We start from the raw sequence: 24,398 nt of genomic DNA on the forward strand, positions 1-24,398 counted from the left end.
TAGTAAAGAAAAGGGCAGGTTGCTTGAAATCATTTTCTATCTCTCCCTTTCTCTCTCGTGAGTTGTGCATGAGAGAAAAAGAGAGAGAGAGAGAGATGCAAAGGTGAGGATGAACCACCCAATATCCCCTGACAACTCTAATGACTTTCATGTGTTGACCACAGAAGGCTGAAAAGGGTTTCTAAGCCCATTTAAGCAAAGGCAGAAACACGAATAAGAAATATACCTCCTTGACACTTGTAAACCCACAATGAGGGACTGTTCAGATTGGTGAGAAAGGCCAGCCTTCAGGTAGAGTCGGCATGTGGTGTCCACATGACTCATGCCCCAACTTTGCCCGCAGGCCATCAAGCCATGCGCCAGCGGCTGTGTCACTTTCCAGGGCGTAAAAAGAAGCTGGTTTTTGCTGCTCCTTTTTGCACTGTGAAAAGCAGAGATCAGGGCTGCGGAGTGTAGTTGCTGTGGCCCCGATCTAGCATTGAAAGGCACCCCTTTTTTGGTGGTCTGTTGACCTCCTGAATCCTCTAAATACTCAAGAAGGAACACATGCACCAGAGAGAATTTTTTATTACTCATATCCATAGATTCTTACCATCTTCCTCAGAGGAAAAAAACATTTTATTCCCAATCTGGACTTCCTCATGGAAACTAGTTACGATACACACTATTGATAGCAACCATCTTTAGGATGTTTGCTAATACCTTTTTCAGAGACATAGCACATAAAGAGATTTCAGTTGTTTACAAAGTGGTCAACATCTATTCTAGAAGAAAGATCCACATTTTCCCATGCCTTCTAAAGCCGGATGAAGGAATATTTACTTGGGAGCATCATAAAAGTCACAGAGGAAGCAATATCCTGTAAAGCGTTCCATACATACAAAAGATGTAGAAGGATGGGAACATTTCTTAACTCTCATTCATGAGGAAGAAGATTCAGTTTGGAAACCTAATTTGGTGTATCTTTTCCTGAACTGAAAGTAAAAAATGTACACATGAAAAAGGAAAGGGAAAGAAAAACCTTCCTACTTACTCATATTTGTGCGCATAGCACCACTCATGCACATGGTTTTGTTGGCATTACAATACACAGTTGATTGCATTTGACAGCTGGATTTATGAAGAAAATGGCCAACACATCCAATGCAGCGCAGAGGTTCCCCTGCAGAAAAGAGAGATTATTGTCAAAACTCAGTGCCACGAAAAAAGAGCAATCCATGACAGGATTCAGAGGGTTCATGGAAATTGACAGGGCTTTTTTTACAGGAGCCCAAACATCTCAATTGCTTCTTTCCAAGGGTCAGGGACTTACTTCATGTTTGACGTCATTCATGTTACAATACGAGTACATGATGCACTGTAGTATAAAGGTGGTCCTGCAGAAAGCAAAGACTACTGAACAACTATTAGTGCTACAAAGAAGACTTCATAAGGTCAATGACAATGGCCAAGGTTTCTGCTTAGAGTGCAAAGACTGCAAGAACTTAAAGCTTTGGGGCCCTCTTCATGTTTGATATGATACATGTTTACATAGCTGAAGGCATTTAAAAAATCATGCAGGACAAAAAGTAACACAATGCAGGGAGGGTGACATGGTGATCTCTCATTAAATGGTGGCACCTCAGCATTTTCAATTTTCTGCAAAGTCTCCAAAACTGATCATTAAAAAAGATTCTGAAGAGTTGGAATCTATTGCTTTCTCAACTGGCTTGCTATGAACCAAGTAAGTATTTCCTTTCTGGAGACCATGAGAAGAATATTGAGTTTCTGGTTGCTACTCACCTGGAGCAATGATGGCCAAGAAGAGGAAAATGCTCAGTAGTGCCTTCATAGCTTTGGTGAGTCTGAGATCAAGGCAGGAATCACAGTGAATTCGGATCACGAAAGGCAGCTGATAGCAAAACCAGGCTTTTTCCAAGGATTTTATAGGGCAAAGAGAGGTGCCTGAAGGCAATAGCTGGGAATAACCAGTTCAGTGGTGTGTAGGAGGCTACAAAAATAAAGTGTGGGTGTTCTCCCAAAAGTCCCACGACAGTAAATCTCTATGTTGAAACTGGATGTTCAGTCTTCGTATTGAAATCTGGAACTCAGTGAAGTTTGGACAGAAGGTGGCTTCATTCAATCATCCTTAGTTGCACCATTTGAGTTATGGGAATTTGACTCTGAAGAGAGACTAGAAAACTGGGCCAAAGCTAACAAAATGAAATTCAACACGGAGAAATGTAAGGTACTGCACTTAGGGCAGAAAAACAAAAAGCACAGATATAGGATAGGGGACAACTGGCTGAATGTAACTACGTGTGAAAGGGATCTAGGAGTCCAAGTAGACCATAAGTTGAACGTGACTCAACAGTGCGCTGCAGCAGATAACAAGGCCAATGCAATTTTAGACTGCATCAGTAGAAGTATAGTGTCTAGATCAAGGGAAGTAATAGTGCCACTATATTCTGCTTTGGTCAGGCCCCACCTGGAATACTGTGTCCAGTTCTGGGCCCCACAATTTAAAAAGGACACTGAGAAACTGGAGCGTGTCCAAAGGAGGGCGACTAAAATGGTGAAGGGTCTGGAAACCATGCCCTATGAGGAACGACTTAGGGAGCTGGGTATGTTTAGCCTGGAGAAAGGAAGGGTAAGAGGTGATAGGATAGCCCTGTTTAAATATTTGAAGGGATGTCATATTGAGGAGGGAGCAAGCTTGTTTTCTGCTGCTCCAGAGAACAGAATGCGGAATAATGGATGCAAGCTACAGGAAAAGAGATTCCACCACAACATTAGGAGGAACTTCCTGACAGTAAGGGCTTTTCGACAGAGGAACAAACTCCCTTGGAATGTAGTGGAGTCTCCTTCCTTGGAGGTCTTCAAGCAGAGGCTGGATGGCCATCTGTTGGGGATGCTTTGATTGTGATTTCCTGCATAGCAGGGGTTTGGACTGGATGGTTCTTGTGGTCTCCTCCAACTCTATGATTCTCTGTACCTAATGCCATTTTCTCTTTCCTATAATCTCTACCTCTTGGGAGCCATTTGCATTACTGGATCCATACTTCTCTGAGTGAGGGTTATTTTAGTCTTCCAGGACTTAATCAGAAGAAATCAAACCCCTCTTGGGCTCATCTTACTGCTGGAGAATGGCTGTGTTGTAAAGCATGAGTAGAAATCATGTATTCTTCCAAATGATATCGGACTAAAACTCTAGGTTGAGTTTGGGAACAAAGACAATGGTGTGGGATGCTGGGAGCTGCAATCCAACAAATTCTGGAAGGCTGCATGATGCCCACCCATAGAAATATTGTCCAGTTGTCCTCAAAAAGTCTTTGGAAGTGTCATTCCAGAAATATAAGGACAAATTCCACCTCAGGATTGTTATGTATTTCCAGCTAAAAACTCTTATTAATTTTGCTCCATGATCCCAAATGAAGAACAACCAAAGTAAGCAAATGATGCTCAAACATTGGCCAGAACTCTGGCACAACTCTCCTGCATGATTTTTAATATCTGTGCCTGATGAAGAAGCCAGTGTATTTTGTGCATTTTGGTTGGCCAGTAAAGGTATCACTGTTTTGTGGATGTTGTTATTGTAGAGCCTGTACAGAGTGGCACAAAGTGCCAGCCTGGAGGCAGCGTCTAGGGCATCATAATGCCATGTGCTGCTCCAGTATGACAAGAATAGGATTTGTTGCCAGCTGAATGTCAATCCTGCATGTCATGACTTTCAGATGCTCCATATTGCTGTTGAAAACCTAGCAACTCTGTGAATAGTTATCTGTGAAGGTTACCAAGGCCATCTTGGTCCCAAAACCAGACCTAAGGTGGTAATAATAATAATAATAATAATAATAATAATAATAATTTATTTATATACCGCTTTTTTCAATGATCAAAGTGGTGTACAACAAGAATATAGGTATATACAGGTTAAAAATAAAAAATCCACAAATCTCAATATACATAAAAACACACAGCCAAAAATCTTTTCAGTCAATGATGTGCAAGTCTATCAAGAATAGTGACTACAGAGAGTCAGACGAATATGCCAGTCGGAATAAATGTGTCTTCAGAGCCTTTTTAAAGGCATCCAAAGTGGAGCAAGCTCGGATTTCATCAGGAAGATTATTCCAGAGAGTAGGTGCTGTCGGTGTATTTGACTTTTTGTGAGTTGTTGACAACCTCACTCTCGGACATTCTAATAAATATTTCCCTGATGTTCTGAGAGTGTGGGGCAGATTATGTGGGAGAAGGCACTCCCTCAAGTAACTCGGGCCCAAGCCATGTAGGGCTTTATAGGTAATAACCGACACTTTGTATTGGGCCCGGAAGCTCCAGTTTTCTCCAGTTTTCATAAAGAAGTTATACAAGCATTGCTTTCTTGAGGCAGGCTCACTGTTTCCCATTTGTCGTCCCTTTTGCCTGCTTCCAGAACTAATAAATCATTGCTCTTCCAGTGTAAGTTACAAATGGAACAGAACTTGACTTTCTTTATTATAGGTAATATTACACTTTTTCCTGTATGCTCATCCTGCTATATTCTGCCTACACCAGTGTCCATGACATAACTGCTGCATGTGGAGAAGAAGATTTAATTCACCTAAGTAGCCAACTGGAGAAAAAAGAATCCACTCAGCAATCTTTCAAATAAATTAAAGTCAGTTGTTTATCTGGCATGGAGCACATATCTGTTTAACCCTCTTCCACCAGGATAATTTTTTTTAACTTGTTTGAATAGTGGGGTGTTTTCTTATCCCAATGAGAATTAAACAAACTAAAGGCACAGCTTCAACATTATCCAAGAGCTATCATTCAATGTCATGAATATCTCCACGACACAACAGCATCCAATAGTGTTGTAGAATTAACTACATGGTTTTTTGATTTATCAGTTCTTCTGAGATGTTACTAATCCCAGGAAAGAATAATTTAGCCACATCTTTTTTAGGACTTTATCACATGGGGACGGGTGTCTTTACTCCGTCCAGAAAGCACGATTGAACATGATTGCACAAAAGGCTTTCTCACTTCTCCACTTCATTCATGAGATCAGTGGAATTTAGTGAGATAGCCTTTCGCGCTATCGCATTCAATCATGCTTTCTGGATGGGACAATGTCCCAATAAGTGTGATTTTGTGTGAAAGTACTTCCCACAATAAGCATGGGACAGGGACAGGGCAATGATGTCCTGTCCCCCATGTGATCCTGAAGCAGGTCCTCCATCAACACCACCATTTCAGTCCCATAAGAGAGCTGATAGAGGCTGAGACTCTGCATCAGAGAGAGGTGTATACTTTCTCTGCAGCTCCCTCTCACCCTGCAATCCCACCTTTAAGTTGCAGCCCTGTCATCTGAAAGCCACTAGTGAACAGTGGAGAGCAGGGAGTATTGAAGGAGTATCTGGCTGTGTACCCAATGGTCAGATACAGAACAACAATATAATCTTCTGAGACCTCCAAAGAGGATTACAAGGGTTAAACATTAAGGATATTGGCTATTGAATGGACCATGGAAAGTACTGCATCATCTGCAGAAGGCAACTGCTGCTTACATTTGGAGTGAAGAATTTTAACCATCCATATCAGAAGGACAACAGTAGTAATTCAAGGTCAAAGGTAGTGTTTTTCCAAGACAGCATCTGGGGTCAGTGTTGAGATTTGCATCAGTGAAGTGAGTGATGGAGAGATCCAGCATAAGAATCACTTTCTAACAAATGATGTTGCCACTGCTCTTTAACAGAGAAAGTCACTAATGATAATGGTGAGGAGCCTGTACCAGGGATGGTTGTTGAGCAGTATATGAAGTCTCAGCTGAAGGATAGTTATAGCTGGTATTGACAGTATCAGATTTATTTATTCATTTATTTAGTACTATCGCAGTACATGGCACTATGCAAATAAAAGAACAAAAAACAGTTCCCTGCTCTCGGGTTTATAATCTAATTAAGACATGACGCAAAAGGAAAGGGGGATGGCAGTGTGAGAGGAGAGTAAGTCCAGCAGATGTGGCCTCTTCTTCTCTCCCTCTAATGCCACAACAGTGATGTTTGGGGTGGAGGGAGGGCCTCTTGCCTGTTTCTGAGCTTACGCATGATGGGGCATGAGTTGTCCAAACACCACACCCCCATGCCTTCCCGATGCTGGTGCTTACTGCCGGTCTGTACAACCTCTTAGCTTCCACAGAGTTCTAGATTGATCTATTCTAGAACTCATTTGTTTGTCTTCTTAACCATCCACAGTATTCTCAATATTTCGCTGTTTTAGATAAGGAACATCATTTCACTATGCCACTGCAGCTAACGGAACTTGGGCACTCATGGATTTTGATATCCATGGGGGGGCCTGGAACCAAACCCTACCAGATCTCAAGGGCCCACTGTACTTTCATTCATACAAGACACAAAATATTACAGATTTCCCCCATAAAGATTAATTCTGTACAAAAAAGATGATTTATCAAGCAGATGGGGATAGAAAACCAAGAATAGTTAGAACTGATTTCTTCAATACTGTACAAGAATTAGTACTGGATTATTAGAGAATAATGAATAAATCCAGAGCCTTAAAGCCTTACCTCCTCCTCCTGATGAGCATGACTTCCCCCAAGGTCAATATAAACCGCATCTTTGTCATATACTAAGCCTCCAACACCTGATAATGGGGCATAGATCAGCTTCTCCTTCTCATTTAAGGAACGTTTCTTTTGGTGCTCAGGAAGCGCACAGGGATCTGGTAAAAAACTGACGTCACTTATAGTGAAATCCCCTACACCTGATGGGAAAGGTATGGAAGTGGGAAATGTTATTAAAAGTAACCATTCATGAATCAAAATCACCATGACAGTAATATCATGTCAGTGAAGCATTATATGGGCTAGATTTCCCATAATGCTTTAGATACAGAAATCTGATACACATAGATTGCGGCTGTCAATTCTGACCATTGGTACACTGCTACCTATTTCATCCTAGCATCCAGTTTAAATATTAATTTCTCATATTCCTATTCCATATGAACAAATAAAGCAGACTACAATATTAAGCACTATAATGCATTCCTTTAACACATAGAAAAATGGAGCAATTACAACTATGTATATACTTAAATTTGTTTTTCTTCATTTAAGAACTGTATGTATTTTCTTCACGTGTGTGTGTGTGTGTATATATATATATATATATATATATATATATTCTTCATTCTATAGAATAAATTAACTTAAATTAACTCCTGAGACAATTTATGTACTCCTTAGTACTTTATGTTCCCTCCATTTTTTTATTTCACGCCCAGATGGCAAATGCATGCCGACAAGCTTCTGAAAGATCAAGTTTGCTGTTTAAATGTAACCACCCTAAATTATTTTAATTACTTTCCAATATCTAAGCAAAATTTTTGCCTGCTTTGCTAAGTAGCATAGTAGCTACAAGTACTGAACTTAAGCGTGGATATTTCCAGTTCAAATCTCACCTCACCCATTACAGTGGTACCCCGGGTTACGAAATTAATTCGTTCCGCCGCCGCTTTCGTAACCCGGAAACTTTCGCTAGCCGAATAGCCCATAGGCGCTAATAGCGAAAGCCGCGATTTCGTGCGAAATCGCGCCAAAAAGCACCAAAAATTTTTTCGTAACCCGGAATAACCTTCGTAACCCGGAAACAATTAATTGAATGGATTTTCTTCGTAACCCGGAAATTTCGTAAGGTGGCGCATTCGTATCCCGGGGTACCACTGTACACACAATTTTTGTTTCAGAAACAAGGGACAGTCCTCTTACTTCTAAAAACTGATTTTCAGAAGCATTTTATATTAGAATACAAGCCCAGAGAACAAAATTACATTTGAATAACAAATCACATACACATATGAGACTTTTAGAAGTACAATTTGCCATATGGGAAATAAAACTTTTGGGATGGAGAGCTATGGTGGGTTGATGCTCTACCCTTTGCTTCCCTTGGCATAAATGCACATACAGTCAGGCTTCCATATTCACGGCCTTGAGATTAACGGTTTCGATTATTCGTGAGGTCAAGGCTCCTAATGCAGGCATTCCTCCTCCCATTCCCTGGCCAATCTCTCCTTGGGCAATCCAGGAAGAGATCGGGGAGGCGAAGGCAGGAGGTGCCTTGCCCCCCCCCCCCCAGACCCTTCTCCTCCCCGATCCTCTCCCCGTGCAGCTCAAGGAGAGGACAGGGGAGGAGAAGAGTCTCAGAGGGGCCAAGGCACCTCCTGCCTTCTCTTCCATGATCGTCTTCCTGGGCAGCCCAAGGAGAAGATCAGGGAGGAGAAGAGTCTCAGAGAGGCCAAGGCACCTCCTGCCTTCTCTTCCATGATCGTCTTCCTGGGCAGCCCAAGGAAACGACTGGGGAGGAGAAGAGTTTTGAAGGGGCCAAGGCACCTCTTGCCTTCTCCTCCCCATCCTTTCCCTGGGCTGCCCAGGGAAAGGATCACAGAGGAGACAGGTCTTGGAGAGGACAAGGTACCTCTTACCTTCTTCTCCCCATCCTCTCCTTGGGATGCCCAGAGAAAGGATCGGGGAGAAGGGTCTTGGAAAGGACAAGGTACCTCTTGCCTTCTACTCCCCATCCTCTCCTTGGGATGCCCAGAGAAAGGATCGGGGAAGAGAAGGGTCATGGAGAGGACAAGGCACCTCTTGTCTTTTCTTCCCCGGGCTGCCCAAGGAGAGGATCGGGGAGAGGATCGGCTGCCCAAGGGAGGATCGGGGAGAAGGGGCAGGGAGCCAATGAAAGGGACAGGAAGGTGGGGAAAAAAGGAGGACTCAGCCCTTCTCCTCTTCCCTCACTCACCCTTCCCTTTAACTGGCTTATGAGTGGGGGCGGAGTTATTCACGATGTTTCCATATTCGTGGAGGTCTCATTCCCCCAACCCCTGCAAATATGGAGGGAGAACTGTAATTGGATTTCAAAAGACTTTGAAAATGACTGGAATTGTGTTGCCCTTGTTTTTGATAGTTTAGTATTCTTTGGTCCTGGTCTACTGAGATCATCACATTTTCTGCTGTTATATTCTATTATATTTCCCACTAAATCTTCTTCCATTTTTAATTACAATTCCTTACTCTACCACTTCAAACTCTAGAATGGCTTTTCAAACTTCCCATAAAAGAGTCCTAGATATTTTATATGCGAAAATACTTTCCAGTATTCATGCAAAATTTTGTCTGCTTTGCTGAGCAGCATGGCTGGATATTTCCAGTTCAGTTCTCACCTCACCCATTAAATCACTGGGAGGCTTTGGGCAAGCAATTTATAATGTAAAACTATGCATATTTACTCAGAAGTAAGTCTCAATGTGCCCAATGGGACTTAAGACTGCAATATCAGTGACTCTACCCCCAAACCTACAATTTGGAGATAGTAATATTTACTTAATTTCTTGTAAATTCTTTATAAAAGCAAAACATTTTACTGAATGGAGGGATGTGAAATTGAATTATTGTTCCTGCCACATAGCTACAGGGAGGAAATGCAGATTTAAAAAAGTAAAGGTTCCATATGCGTTCCAGTGAATCAAGCTGTATGCAAATCATCTCTATGGGAAGCCTTTAAAGTCCAAGATGGTCCTTTGAGAATAAAAAAATATAAATAAGAAAATAAAAATGATAATATCCAACCTGGCATGTGTATTTGGCCTTTGTTTTTCATGTGAGCTCCTCTTAGGTAGCCATAAAGTGAAATCTTCCTGTCACATTTTGGATTAATTCTGATATCTTCTGGATTTGTCAGATCTTCCATTCTACAGGATATAAGGAAATAACTTAGTTTTTCAGAAAGAATGAAATAGGAAAATTTAGCATGGTATAACCTGATACCATAGATAGCCCTCACTTATAACAGCCCCTTCTTATCTTCAGCAAGAACCTGAATTTTACCATGTAACCTTTCTTATTTGTAATTTTAGGCACTGTATCTCAATTTTAGGCACGGGAACAACAAAAGTCAAATTAAATACAATAACATATAAGCTATATTGTTATAGCTTTAGTTAAGTTAAACTATACAAACTATTACTATCAGGGTAACATTTATTGTTCTCCTTCCAATAAAGTTCAGCACAAAAGTTGTCCAAATATGAATGATTAACCTATTAAACTGAATTCACATCATGATAATTGCATATTTATCTATGACATGTTTCTAATAGTATAACCAAATCAGTATTTTTTTATACATAACAGTAAAACTAACCTGAAAACTTGTTATTCTAAAAGTGAAACCTTCATCTGGTTGTAAATATTAAAATTATACCCGCAAGAATGAGTCTTCTGTGACTATGAGAGGTGTAAATATGTATTAGGCCTATAGTGAAGAAGGCTGCCCTTTTGGGGGGGGTGATTAAAATGAATGTTTCTGAGTAGTGATTTTAATTAATCAAATCTACCCTGAAAGCACTTGGACAACAGCTTGGCAGACACTATAGTAGAGAGCGGGCAAAAGGGATGAAATGTCTCTTAATAAATTAAGCCACCATGTCAGAAACCCCTTTCATTCTACATCTGACAAAAGAGATCTAAGGTAGGTATAACACCTCCCTCTGCTTTGACAATGCATAGCTCAAGTTGTGCTCCAACACACACTTCTTCAGACAGGTGCAGAGAAATCTCAGTAGAAGTGGCACTACCAGATAATACAGTGCACTTCTGAACAAATTACTGGACAAAAGGCACCAGATAATGCAGGGAGGTAATTGGGATACTTTACAATTGCTAAAAGGGGATGTGGTGCCTTAGTATTTAAGACACCAGTTCTGACTATTGTAAGATCAGAAGGTCGGCAGTTCAATACCTGAGTGCTGCATAATGGGGTGAGCTCCCATCACTAGTCCCAGCTTCTGCCAGCCTAGCAGTTCGAAAACATGCAAATGCAAGTAGATACATAGGTATCACTTCGGTGGGAAGGTAACAGCATTCAGTGCAGTCATGCTGGCCACATGTCCGAAAATGACTCAGGTAGTCAACACTGGCTCTTCAGCTTAGAAACGGAGATGAGCACTGGTCCTTATAGTAGGGTACGACTAGACATTCATGTCAAGGGACTACCTTTACCTTTATCTACAATTGCTAAGAAGATACTTGATTGAAGATACTTTCGGAAGTATACACATATTAGATTGGAAGAGTGAAGCTATGCCTCAAGTTTAACCCATGCCTCAAATATATTTGTCTGTGTGTCTATGAGGTGTATTTAGACCCAGTATTTAGAACACTTGGATGGGCAGGAAATGCATGCCACAGAAACCTTTCCCCTTCTCCAGACTTGAAGAAAAAACAGCCCTTTAAGCTGAATGAAGTAAAGCGTCTCAGAGCGTACTCCTGCTGGACTGCCCTTTCCTTCCCTTCCTGCCCAAAGGGAATCTATCATCCATTACTGTGTGGGAAAGATTGCAGGAAGCAAGTGATCCAGTTGGCATGCCTCCCTCTGCCCCAAAGAGCCATTTGCCACTTCTGCTCATTTGGGAAGGATACTGTTAATTCATTATACATTGAAACATTCTGAAAAAACATAATACAGTTCACTTGGATATTACTCATAATTTTCTTTAGAAAAATTTATATACCGAAAGTCACAATAGAGGTAATTGCAATTTTAAAAACTGAGGGGAATATAATAATCTAAATTGGCACGACCTTGACATTAGCAGGATTTTTAACTATGAACAGGGATGAGAGCCCTCCACATGTTGTCAGCCATTAACTCCTATGCTAACTAGGGCTGATGGGGGCTCCCATTCAACAAAATCTGAAGAGTGACATGGTTCCCACCACTACTTTCAGGCTCATGATATTAAGCATCTTATTTTTACATCTCTCTCTGTAGTAACATGTGAGCTGATAATTTGTGCATCTCAGCTGTTAACTAATTTGTCTGCCCCAAATAGTGTTAACTTTACAGCACTTGAGATCATTGCTATTTACAGTTAAGATCCATATCTTCCCAGCGTACATGTAACAGCTCTGGCCCATTTAGACAATTCCCATGCACTGAAAGATTTTATTAACTTCACTCTCTCTGCAAGTATAAAATTATTATTATTATTATTATTATTATCATCCTTTATTTATAAAGCGCTGTAAGTTTACACAGCGCTGTACATACAATCTTTTCGTTAGACAGTTCCCTGCCCTCAGGCTTACAATCTAAGAAGACACAACACAAAAGGAGAAGGGAGTGGTGGTGGGGAATGGGATCAGGTCCAGCAGTTCTCCACCTCTGAGGCCTGGACCAAGGCAGATGGATTGGAGGAAGTGCTTGGCTTCTTAATTAATGGTTAAAAGGAGGCTTCCTGGTTCAGAGAGGGGCTAGCCTCTGGGAATGCTTCTCTAAACAATATAGTCTTTAACTCAGTTTTGAAACTGGGTAGAGAAGTGATGAGGTGTGCATGTGGGGGAAGAAGGTTACAGGAGTAAGGGGCAGCAAGTGAGAAAGGACGAATTTGGAAGGGGGCAGTGGTAGTCCTACACTGTGACAGAAGACCTTGACTACAAGAGCGGAGGGTGCGAGTAGGAATGTAAGGAGAAAGAAGGTCAGATAAGTAAGGAGGGGCCAATCCATGGAGGGCTTTGAAAGTCAATAATAAAAGTTTGTACCGTATCAGCAATTTCATGTAACAAAAACAATCTAGCATGAGAGAAGGCTCCACACAAACAAAATTAATACAAACATTACCTGTCTGCCAGAACATATGGATGAGATGTCTGCCAAGTAAGGGGACGAAATTTCATAACAGAGATAAAGCGTCCCAGGTTGTGGATTTCCTGTTTTTGATATTCTCCATGTACCATCCCGGAGAGATAGAATAATTTGGCACCCTATATTAACAAATACAAAAGATATTTCTCTCATTACCATTGCACCAATGCATTACTTAGTTTTCTAGGAAGGCTGTGATTTCCTCTTAGCACAGAACATAGGATTATGTGCTTGCTTTAATTCTAGACAAAGATAATGGTGTATTATTTTCATCCTTTTCCCTCATGAATGACTGCAACAATATGCTGGAAATTGTGTGGGCAGTACTTATTAAGGCCTCAGAAGCCAGACAAATGTTCAATTCATATATGATTACAAGGCAAGGAATCACAGAAACTCTGACTGGCCTTACAGACACAGAGAAGGTTTGTCCATCACAGCAAACCAAGGAGCTGCGGAAAAGTTGTTCACCTGCAGTATGTACCAGAGCAGTGCTTGTACTCTTATACATACATACTGCAGGTGAACATCTTTTCTGCAGCTCCTTGGCTTACTGTGATGGATAAACTGTAACAGAAATTTCAGGAAACTTAAATTTCTAGGATTTGCAGAGCAATTAGAATTGGCAAGAGGACCTAGTAATTGAAAATCCATAAGTTTATTTCCAATTGTCGACAAAGGAAAACAATGAACTCAGTGGAATTCAAGTTCCAAAAGCTGAGACCCCGAACAAGACAAAATGGCTCTTTTTATATTATTCAAGACAAAGAAGCTTCTTCTATACACCTGATTGGCTAATTACAATTTAAACATACAGAATTCTTACAATCAGAACAGAAATACATGCATACATTAAAACTGCATCATCACTCCTTACCCCCTCCTGTAGGAATTTAGTAGCTTTCCTCCTAACCTTGCTTCTGAATGTCAACTATGTGTCCTTATCTCAGTAGTTTATGTTATGTCTTTTTACTGGTGCCAGCTTCCATCCACGTCAAGATGCACTCATTATTCCTTTGCTCTAGTTTCTCTAAACTCCAAGCCTTTATTTCAAAAACCATCTCTCTGGCTGACAAAGGTGACTCCATCTTTCTATAGTTTTTTTATTTCAACAAGGAATATTTCCACCACAAACCATCTCTGTGTCTATAAGACTTATTGGCGGGATACAAACCGCCATATAGTACGTATTCTATACGTACTAGGGTTAGGAAGGGGCGGTGCTTATGCACCCCCCTAACCCTAGTACGTATAGAATACGTACAACATGGCGGCACCCCTTCCACATGGGGGCCGCCATGTTTACGTACTGGACGCATAGCGTCCAGACTTGTCGCGGCGCCTATGACGTTGCGAATGCGCCAGCGGCGCCTCGCGACGTCATAAAGGCGCCGCAAAAAGAAGCTCCGAAATGGAGCTTCTTTTTTGCTCCGCGCAGGAGCTGCACGGTTTGGTTGCTGCAGCTCCCACGCGGAGCAAATGGCGCCGGCGGGAGACCGCCGCAAAGCGGCGGTCTGTATCCCGCCATTGATTAGAAGAATAAAGCTTCAGTGCCTTACACAATTTCTTGTTCATCTTTCCTCACCCCATGATTAACAGAACCAAAAAAGAAGCTCTAGTAAAATAAGAGGGGTGGAGGAGGGGGTAAAAACTACAGTAAAATAAGCAAGGCAACACATATTTTATATAGATCACAACATTCAACATTTCTTGCTGAGATCTTATTGGAGGGGATTAAGTGCATGTCACTAAGGCATAATTATATGGGCAGCACTCTGGATGTGGTTAAACTGAAATAATCACTGGTGAGGCATGCTGGGAGCTATAATCTAACATGGGTAAAGGGCTTCCAATTCCCACAACTGACCAGAATGTAACTTTTAGTCTCAACTACAGTAGACTCAATTAACTGATTGCTGAATGAATACTTTACTTATGTAAAGCCAATTGATGGGACTAATTAGAATCAACAACGGGATTTATGCCACAGTCAAGCATAAACAACACTGTTACAAGTTAATGTGCAAATATAGAGAAATGATGCCACTAATGGAGAGTTGTTCCATATAACTATTTATTTGCATTCTTAGGGATAATTGCCACATATGATGTAATAATCCTCTCAAATATTGAACTTTGTAGCTTATTGCTGCAGTTTAATATTTTTTTATTTTAATTTTATTTTTTTAACCCAGTTTAATGCTTTTTGTAAGCCGCCTCAAGAACTTTGATATAAATCTGGGTATAAACATTTTAATAAATATAAATAAAAAAGTCATTGATCTTATCCATAAATACACATTCAGCTATAAAAGCCGACACATTTTCAAGACAGAATCAAATTAAATAGTGTAAAAATCACCCAAAGAAGTAGAACTCTGTTTATTAGTGTCACTGTCTATACTTCTAAGTGCAACTACAAAGCCCACTCAAATGATATAGGCACTTGTGTCTTTCTCCTTTTCAGATTTACTTCACACAGGGCACTTCATTTATGCACCATTCTTGCAAGATCATACCTGATACACTTCAGTCCAGAATCTGTGCTTTAGTCTCTTTTTAGTCTTCTTAAGCTGCTTGTTATTTTTTAAGGTATCCAAGTGTGTAAGAATGCCCATTACTTTGGGAAAGCCATGTACCTGGCAAATGTTTAGAAATTCAAATGTTTCCATTTCAAATCCAAAACTAGCATCAATTAGCATCAAAACCTGAGAGAGAAATAAAAAAATCAACAGTCAATTGAAAAATGAATGTACCAACAATGAGCTATAACATGTTTTCAGTTTAAAATAACAGTTTCCAAGGGGATTTTCAGAAGGAAGAAATCTCATTTCGCTAGCATTCTGGAAAAATTAATAGAGGGAAGAATTTATACAATGATTTAAAGAACAATGGTCAAGTGAATATAAATAGCTCTTTCTTTGTTTTCAAATAAAATATATATAACTGCAATATATAACCTTAGTTATACTACCAACAGAGGTCACTGCAGGGACATTTCCCACATGTATATGAAAATACAAAGTTGTCAACAATGTATAATGTGGATGACTATACACTTCTTCAGTTAGTCTTTTTTAGCTTCATTGATTTTCATCTAGATTTCTTAGCAGCATAAGAAAAACACAACTCTACTCTTACTCTGAAATAATATATTTTTTCTTAATCTAAGGAATTTTTCATGTTAGAAAACATCATCTGTGTCCATCTTCTGGCCACAGTTCCCAGTAAGCTTAAAATAGAATTGTAACAAGCAGGTTAAATAAGGGCAAATAATTGTTTCCAAGTGGAAGATTAATTTGAACAAATAAAACCGAAAAAGGAATAATGCAATCGTAAGACCTAACTATAATACAGTGGACTGATTTATGTGGAACAATTATGCTGAAGTTTTTTCACAGATAAAGATTTTAGGGTCCAAAGTTAAGAATGGGATTCAATCACATACATGAGGGAAACGACTAAACAAGAATCCATCAAAAGATTCAACTTTACATTATGTTACCTGATTAGGGATAGAGCCACCACAACACTGAATTAAACAACTCATCAACACAAGAATGTCTAGTTACCACTCATCACTATATGTTAAAATAACCATTGTTAAAGCAAAATCACTGAGTGATCTTTTTGCATTTCAGTTCCTTCTCTCTGCACTTATTACAACCCATTTATTCATATTTAATGTGCAAGAAAGTTCTTTCTTGTTTTTACTAGAACATATGTCCAACTTTATTCTGAGTAATCATGAAGGATCACACAACACAACTACTATCTATAGAGACCAACGCTATATAAAAATTTGAATCATACACATCTAGGAATTAGCATACGTTTTTTTTCCAATGTAGGTTTAATAGCAAGAAAACATGCTATAAGCCTGTTCATCAAATAATGTATCAACATACCAGATCAGCAACTTTAGCCAGGTCAATCATTGTATTAATATCACAACCACGTTCAATTATGGTTAGTCTACGTTTTTTACCTGTAAAGAAAACAAAAGAAGCAGAAAACATTACTTTTTAATACTAAATAAAGTAAAAGAAAACTTTCTAGTTGTAAAAATATAGAATTAACTGACAGCTATACATAGGGCTGCAACTATTTTGTTGTTCAAGGAAAGCCACACTGCCATGAAATGCATTCCCCCACCTGAGGCAGGATGGGTGGGAATCAATGCTAGATCCTTCCAAGTGATGCCACCCTTGTGACATTCTCTGCAATATTTGCTTTCATGTGTGAGGGCTCTGTGGCCCTCCAGATGTTGCAAGGATACTCAGGTCAACAACATATGGCAGGGTGCACAATTCCCATGTCTGATTTAATTGATAATTACTTATAACATTTAGATATCAGATGAAAGCCTTGAACTACAGTGGGCCCTTAGTATCCACTGCGGTTTGGTTCCAGGATCACCTGTGGATACCAAAATCCATAGATGCTTAAAGTCCCATTATAATCTGTCATAGTAAAATGGTGTCATTTATATAAAATGGCAAAATCAAAACTTGCTTTTCGGATGGGTGTGTATGTGTGAATATTTGTAAGCCATGGATGGTTGGATCTGTGGCTGCAGAATCTATGGATAAGGAAGACTGATGGTATCTTATTCCTTAAAATTACAATGATCTCAACAGGAGAATTCAGCAAACACACAATTTTTGCATTAAACCAACAGAATTTAAAACATTCAGTTCTGGTTGGATTTTTCCGATAGACCTGAATCCTACTGTTAGTCCATAGTACAGTAGATCCACTGCTGAATAGAAATTAAAAACCTGTGTAACCCACACTGATTCAATGGATCTACCCTAGGTAGGACTACCAATAGGACTGGTAGTAGAAGTCTTAATATGGGTTTGGAAAATGCAAAATTTTCCCTTCTTTCAGTTTACAGTGGTATATCTTTCACTTCCAGTAGTGCTCCTTTCTCCTCTTTGGTTCGAAAAAGCTAGAAGAAACTTTGGCGCTGGATAGACAGGCCCTACGGTGCGCTGTCGTGACATGCGAGGTGCAGCGCTTCCAAATGCGACTCGCTGCTCGCACGTGACGAGGGCGTCAAAATGGCGGCACCCTGTACATACGGGCACCGCCATTTTGACGTGATGGACATGTAGCGTCCGCACGTCCCAGCACCTTTGTCATATGGCGCTGCAGAAAGAACCCGCTTTTTGGGGGTTCTTTTTGCTGTGCGAGGGAGCCATGCGGTTTTTCCGCTGCGGTTCCCTCGCGCAGCAAACCAGGGCGGCGGCAGATCGCACTTTTTGGGCGGTCTGTATCCCGCCATAGTTTCTGCAACCCTGATAAAACAGCTTCTCAATGGGTGGTGTCTTCAGTTTACATTGCAGGAAATTAGTGCTACTGACTGTGTCTCAAATTAATAAATTACATCAAACTATGATTAAGGAAGCTTATTTATGACAGCTGATAAACCATATAATTTAGCCAACAGAGCTGAATAAAAAAATATGATTTGAAAATGAATTTGTAACTCATAGCTTGTGATAATTATAGCTGGACGGACAAACCACAGCTACAACTATTGTTTCACAATTGTTACAGGACCTCGGATTTCAACTAACTTCTGCCTTGTGAAATTCTTAATGAGACATTTGATCAAGGTACTCTTTCCAACTTTTGGAGGGCCAACGACAACCACTACCACTGGGGGAGGCTCTAAAGGAGTGCGATCAACCACAGGAATATGATGCTTTTTTGTCTTCAGATCCTGAGTCCTGTATTTAAACATTAAAATTACTTTAAATTAGCTGTTGTTTATCCACTGGTTCTATGCAAATAATTCACCACCCCACAAACAAATCCTAAAAACTGCCATAGCACCCCAAAATTCTAATAGAATACTTTATGCCATCAGTTACACTGAGATATTTATTCATTCTTATATTATACAGACATTACTTGGGAATCTTATAAAGCACTATGAGAACCAATGTGATACAGTGATAACATGCTAGGCTTGGAGCCCAGCTCTCTGCATGGCTTTCAGCAAGTCATTCAATATAAGCTCACATAAACTTAATGCAAGGCTAAAACAATGCTCTGATCTCCCTTAAGAACAGGATAAAAATACAACAAAAATGCATGCATGAACCATAACAGAAACAGCATTTAGTCACATTGGAAGCAGCAATCAAGCAGCTGGCTGAGCAGTAACCAAGAAGCTTCTTGCCCACATCAGCCTTTGCCACAAGGCTGGAATGGGTGAGATGCTTCTCTGGCACTGTTCTGCCAGCTGCATGGCTGCTGCTATGACAACGACCAGGTGCAAAGGGAGTAGCAACCAAGCAACCAGTCAAGCTGCAACTGAGAAGCCTTTCGCCTGCACCAGCCTTTACCGAAAGGCTGGCACAGGAAAGAGGCTTCTTGGTTGCTACACAGCCACCTGTTCAGTTGCTGCTCCCAAGGTGAGTAGGTGCAAAGGGAGTAGTAAGCAACATAAGTGGTTTTAAATTTGCAGCAAAACAGTAGACATACTATTGTGAAATAGGCATGGGGGGGCCTAGGGTTGTATCCCAAGAGGAAAGGGATGGTGGCCCAAAAAGATTTGGGAACCACTGCTCTAAAACATTACCAGGGGCAGGGAGAGGAATACTGTGAGAATAACAAAATCAAGTTGCAATATACCTGTGGAATGTTCTGGCCATCCGGACTGCAGACTGAACTGCAAAGGCCTTTGGATTTCTTTTCCTGGCATCTTCCTCATCTTCGAGTCCTAAATCTTTCAAGTGACGCTTCTTTTTCTTCCCAGCCTTTGGTCCACTGTGCTTCTTGCTATGCCGTTTCTTGTCATTTTCCTCCATGCTTTCTCTCAATGGTCAGCTATTACCACAGCTAACAATAGAAGTAATAAATAAACAAAAATATCTATTATATATAAGGTGTTATTATCACATAGATGAGAAACCAAATCCTTTCAACAACTATTAATACCAACGCATTCCTATCATTATGCAAAGCAATCTTGAGTACTTGGTAAAGGACTCTAGTTTCAAGATGTACAGCTAGTCAGCATTCATGAGTGAAAACATGTGGACATTTTGTACACATTTTCCCAAATGACATGAATGAAAATATGAGCAAACTAATTTTTTTTTGTAACAATCCCACTGCCAAACCAATTTACAATCTAAATAACCTCCTCTTTCACTCTGTCTCCAATACTGTATTAATTTTATAATCCAATATAATCTAGTATCTTTTTCAATGATTTTAAAGAAGGTATGTATTTATTATTTATATAATTAATCAAAGACATGTTAGTGGAAGTAGCTTTTCCTATGCTTTATATTCAACTCCTCAGCTAAAGGATGTGAAATAGAGGAGAAGCCCTGTCAACTCCAGAGCAGCTTTTCCCAGCCCAGCGCCCTTTAGCAGTTTTGAATTACAATCCCCCATATTTGTAATCACTGGCTATGTTGAATGAGACAGATGGGAGTTGTAATGCAAAACATCCCTTACTACATGGAAGAAACCTGCTAGCAACCTTTGTATCCTTATTTGGACTTCTTGATAGTATGTAGGATTGCAGTCTGAAAGAATTATTTTCACAACAGGTTTCTTGTCAGGAAAGAAATGCCCTTCTGTATGGAAAATGATACACAGCATTTATTTATTTAATATTCTGCCTTACTCACAATATGGAGAAAGCCATCTGAAGATCTTAAAATTCAAGCAGGCTCATATAGAGAGATACAGTCTGCCAGGCAGACAAGACAAGGAGTTCATATAACCAGCCCCATCCAGCAATCTGACCACAGAATTTTAGATCTGATGAAGTTTTAAAAGTTTTCTAAGGTAGCGCCCACACAGCATGTGTAATCCTATAGGGATGTAATCAAAGCAGGTTGCACCACAGTCAAATCTGACTTTCCTAGGACCGTTCATAGCTGACATGCTATGCTAGCTTTAAGTGAGCAAATGCACTCCCAGCCATCTCTGAAACCTGTACTTCAGGACTGAAACCAGGAATACAGTCAAACTATGAACCTGTAATCTCAGAAGGAGTGTAACTCTGTCCAGGACAGACTGGATCCCTATTATTCTTTTATCTGCTTTCTGACCAACCAGGAACATCTGGACTACAATTGTTTGCCTTCATCTGCTCTGTTACTAACAACAGACACTGGCTTACTCTGTTACTAACAACAGATACTGGCTTAATTCCATGGAACAGCTTCCTTGGAATTCCATGGAAAAAGAAGAATGCTGAATGTATCAGCACACTGGTGCCACTGAACACCACAACTCCAGGCAACCTCTCCCATTGGTTTCATGTATATGTTAGGGGGGACAAAACTGAGTCCTAAGGGACACCCCAGGCCAACAGTCTGGAATATCAAACAGGCATCTTCCTACTCTACCTTCTGGGTTCACTGCTTCAGGAAGGACTGGTGCCAGTGCAAAACTGTGCCTTCAGGTCCCTCTTGAAAAGCAACCCAGAAGAATGTCACTGGCATCAAAAACTGGTGAGAATTCCAGCAGAACTAACAAAGGCACACTTCCTCTGTGGAGTTCCTGGTGTAGCCATTTCTGTTTCATAGCTAGGCCTCAGAAATTCCTGATGAGCATCCTTTATATGCAAAAAAACAAAACAAAACTGTACAAAGGTGCAGATTAGCAGTCTGTGTATATTATACACATGTTGAATGTTACGTGAGAATAACTGTACAAATAAGTGTACGAATGTATAGATCAGAGATGGGAAACATGGTGCCCTCCAGATCTTGCTGGACTGCATAGCCAATTGCTAGCATAATCAGTGAGGGATGATGGGTGCTGTAGCCCAGCATCTGGACTAGGGCTCTCAGTTCAGGACCATCCCAAATCCTGAGGTTTATGGGCCAAAACCTGAGACCTTGGTGATGTTATTAAGTATTTTGCATTAAGTAACAACTAATTTGTCATTCAAATACAGAGTGAGGGAGCAAAAATATTTTTCTTTTGGGAAATTAAGACATTAGTCTTAATTAAAGGGTCTATCCCCAGATAAAGATGAAATGAGGATTATTCCTTCTCACCTATGAAAGGATAATGAATATTTAATGTAGTCTACTCACTTTTAGATAAATGTTACTGAGCCCTGGTACGACAATAATTGGGAAAGAAAGAGAATACTAGCTAACCACATTACTGCACTACACTCTTATAGCGCTACTATTCCGCTTTTACTGCTCTGGGTGCCTCCTGTTGTATTCTGGGGCTTGTAGTTCAGTGAGACCTAAGAGCTCTCTAGTTAAGGATTCTAAATGTCCCTCCTTGAACTGCAAATCCCAAAATGCAAAGGAGGCAGCCAGAGCAGTAAAAGTGGAATAGCAGCACTATAAAGTGTAGTGCAGCAATCTAGTAAGTAAGTACACAGACCCTAACTCCTTGCCAAACTGCAACAATAAATCAACTAAGGCTGCAGAATTAATGAGGATGGACACCACTTTAACTGTCATGGCTCAATGTTATGGAAATCATGGGATTTTTAGTTTTGGAAGATAGCCTTCTTCACTGGGGAGCTTCGGTGCCACAACAAACTGCAAATCCCAGGATTCTATAGGACAGAGCCATAAGAAAGTAGGGTCAAACTGCATTAATTTCACAGAATGGTAACAGGCCTTGTCTTGCAAATTATAGCAATTCCCTGCTCTCTTAGCGGGGCTGCAGCCCTTTTCTGGGTGAGGCATGGCATGGTGGTTTGAGTATTAGATGATTCTGGAGACCAGTGTTCAAATCCCAGCTCAGCCATGGAAACCGACTGGGTGCCCCTGGGCAAGTCACATCCTCTCAGCCTTAGGAGAAGGCAATGGCCAACCCCTTCTGAACAAATCTTGCCAAGAAAACCCCATGATAGGTCTTCCTTAGGGTCACCATAAGTCAGAAATAACTTGAAGGCACACGACAACAAAAGTCCTATGTGCAATTCTTGCTGATGATGATAGAGTGGCAATAAGTCAGAAATGACTGGCAAGCACAGAACAATAATCTTTCCTCTAGCTGAGAATGGCAAAACTGGGGAATCTGCACCCTTGTTTCCCACCTGCAGAATCAGGGCCAGGATCTGGCCTCAATAATCTGGGCACAGCCCTCCATTCCCAACGATCAGCACTCGCTACATGGACCAGAGCTAAGGTTATCCCTCCATTAACACTTCACATTGCCCACATTATTGCACTACTCTCTTAAAGTGATGCTATTCCACTTTTACTGCTCTGGCTGCCTCCTGTTGCATTCTGGGATTTGTAGTCCAGTAAGGCCTGAGAGCTCTCCGGCTGAGGATTCTAAATGCCCCTCCTTAAACTACAAATCCCAGAATGCAACAGGAGGCAGCCAGAGCAGTAAAAGTAGAATAGCAGCACTATAAGAACGTAGTGCCGAATTGCCTAGAGCAGTGGTCCCCAAACTGTCCCCTTTAAGAGATTTTGGACTCCAGCTCCCAGAAGCTTCAGCCATGTTGGCCAATAGCCTGGGATTCTGGGAGCTGGAGTCCAAAGTCCCCTGAAAGAGGACAGTTTGGGGACCACTGATATATATATATATATATATATATATAGAGAGAGAGAGAGAGAGAGAGAGAGAGAGAGAATTACAGTACCCCAAATTGTACCTTGTAAGAGATTTTGGACTCCAGCTCCCAGAAGCCTCAGCCATGTTGGCCAATAGCCTGGGATTCTGGGAGCTGGAGTCCAAAATCCCCTGAAAGAGCACAGTTTGGGGACCACTGACTTGTAGCACCTTTGAGACTAAGGAGACTGCCTCACTACAGTCTTATACTGCTCCTATTCCAGTTTGACTGCTCTGGCTGCCTCCTCCTGTTGCATTCTGGGATTTGCAGTTTACTCCTCAGCCAGAGAGCTCTTAGGCCTCATTGGACTACAAATTCCCAGAATGCAACAGGAGGCAGCCAGAGCAGAAAAGCGGAACAGCAGCACTATTAAGAGCAGCATGGCAATCTACTAAGTGAAAGAAAGAAGTTGCCAGCATGAGCTTTCCTAGACTTCCCTTAAAGAGCACTGTTTGGGGGAAAGACTGGTCTAGAGTGGGGCTGCTGTGGTTGTGTGCCTTCGAGCCCTTTCAAGGCGAGCCTATCATGGGGCTTTCTTGGCAAGGTTTGCTCAGAGGAGGCTGAGAGAGTGTGACTTGGCCCAAGGCCTCCCAATGGGCTTCCATGCCTTGAGCCAGGATTCGAACCCAGAGTCCGACACTCAACCCACTCCGCCGCCATTCAACGTCATAACATGGAGGACGAAGCAGCCTGGACTCACCTCTGCTCCTCTCCGTCCCTTTTCTTCCCAAGAAAGAGACCATGTGCCCCAGTGTTCCGTCTCCCACTCTCTTCCCCCCGGAAACAGCAACCCTCGACACTTAGTTCCGCCACCATGGGGGAAGACATTACTTGCGACACCCATAGAGAACCATGGCAGCCGGACTCTGAGCCACGGGGGGGGGGGGGGGCTCAGTTTTGTTTTCTTCCCATTCCTCTCCCCCCACTTCCCGGAAACAACAGCCTCGTTGGCAAAAAAAGGCAATGCTTAGGGAAACCATGGCAACCAAATGTGGCTTAAACAGAACGCGTCCGTTCCTTTATACCTTCCCCCCGGAAACAGCAGCCGGCAATCATTGGTTCCGTACTAGAAGGAAAGGGATATTTGGGGCACCAAAGACTGAGCAACTACTATAGGTGCATTTACTCTG

The 24,398-nt window shown here is 41.1% G+C and overlaps 1 protein-coding gene across 1 annotated transcript; it reads right to left on the reverse strand.

The window, feature by feature from the left end:
- Nucleotides 1-549: 549 nt before the first annotated feature.
- On the reverse strand, nucleotides 550-24,095 carry LOC149318915 (ribosome biogenesis protein BMS1 homolog). The gene is made up of 8 exons (XM_089507923.1): nucleotides 23,969-24,095; nucleotides 19,344-19,550; nucleotides 16,604-16,683; nucleotides 15,215-15,403; nucleotides 12,672-12,814; nucleotides 9,620-9,741; nucleotides 6,557-6,753; nucleotides 550-1,162 (listed from the first exon to the last, which is right to left on the reverse strand). Exons 2-8 carry the CDS (start codon nucleotides 19,420-19,422, stop codon nucleotides 1,058-1,060), a joined length of 915 nt encoding a protein of 304 aa, XP_089364049.1. The 5' UTR covers nucleotides 19,423-19,550; nucleotides 23,969-24,095; the 3' UTR covers nucleotides 550-1,057.
- Nucleotides 24,096-24,398: the final 303 nt, after the last annotated feature.

The sequence above is a fragment of the Sceloporus occidentalis genome, unplaced genomic scaffold (assembly GCF_023333645.1).
Source record: "Sceloporus occidentalis isolate IW3139 unplaced genomic scaffold, rSceOcc1.0.p SCAF_2, whole genome shotgun sequence".
In the NCBI taxonomy this organism is placed as follows: domain Eukaryota; kingdom Metazoa; phylum Chordata; class Lepidosauria; order Squamata; family Phrynosomatidae; genus Sceloporus; species Sceloporus occidentalis.

Excerpts from the sequence above, each read along its gene's own strand:
- LOC149318915 (XM_089507923.1), bottom strand. The coding sequence starts at position 19,422 with ATGAGGAAGATGCCAGGAAAAGAAATCCAAAGGCCTTTGCAGTTCAGT. Across the intron at positions 15,404-16,603 it reads TGGCTAAAGTTGCTGATCTG|GTTTTGATGCTAATTGATGC; the intron begins GTATGTTGATAC and ends TTTCTCTCTCAG. Across the intron at positions 1,163-6,556 it reads ATGCTCATCAGGAGGAGGAG|GGGAACCTCTGCGCTGCATT; the intron begins GTAAGGCTTTAA and ends TCTTTTCTGCAG.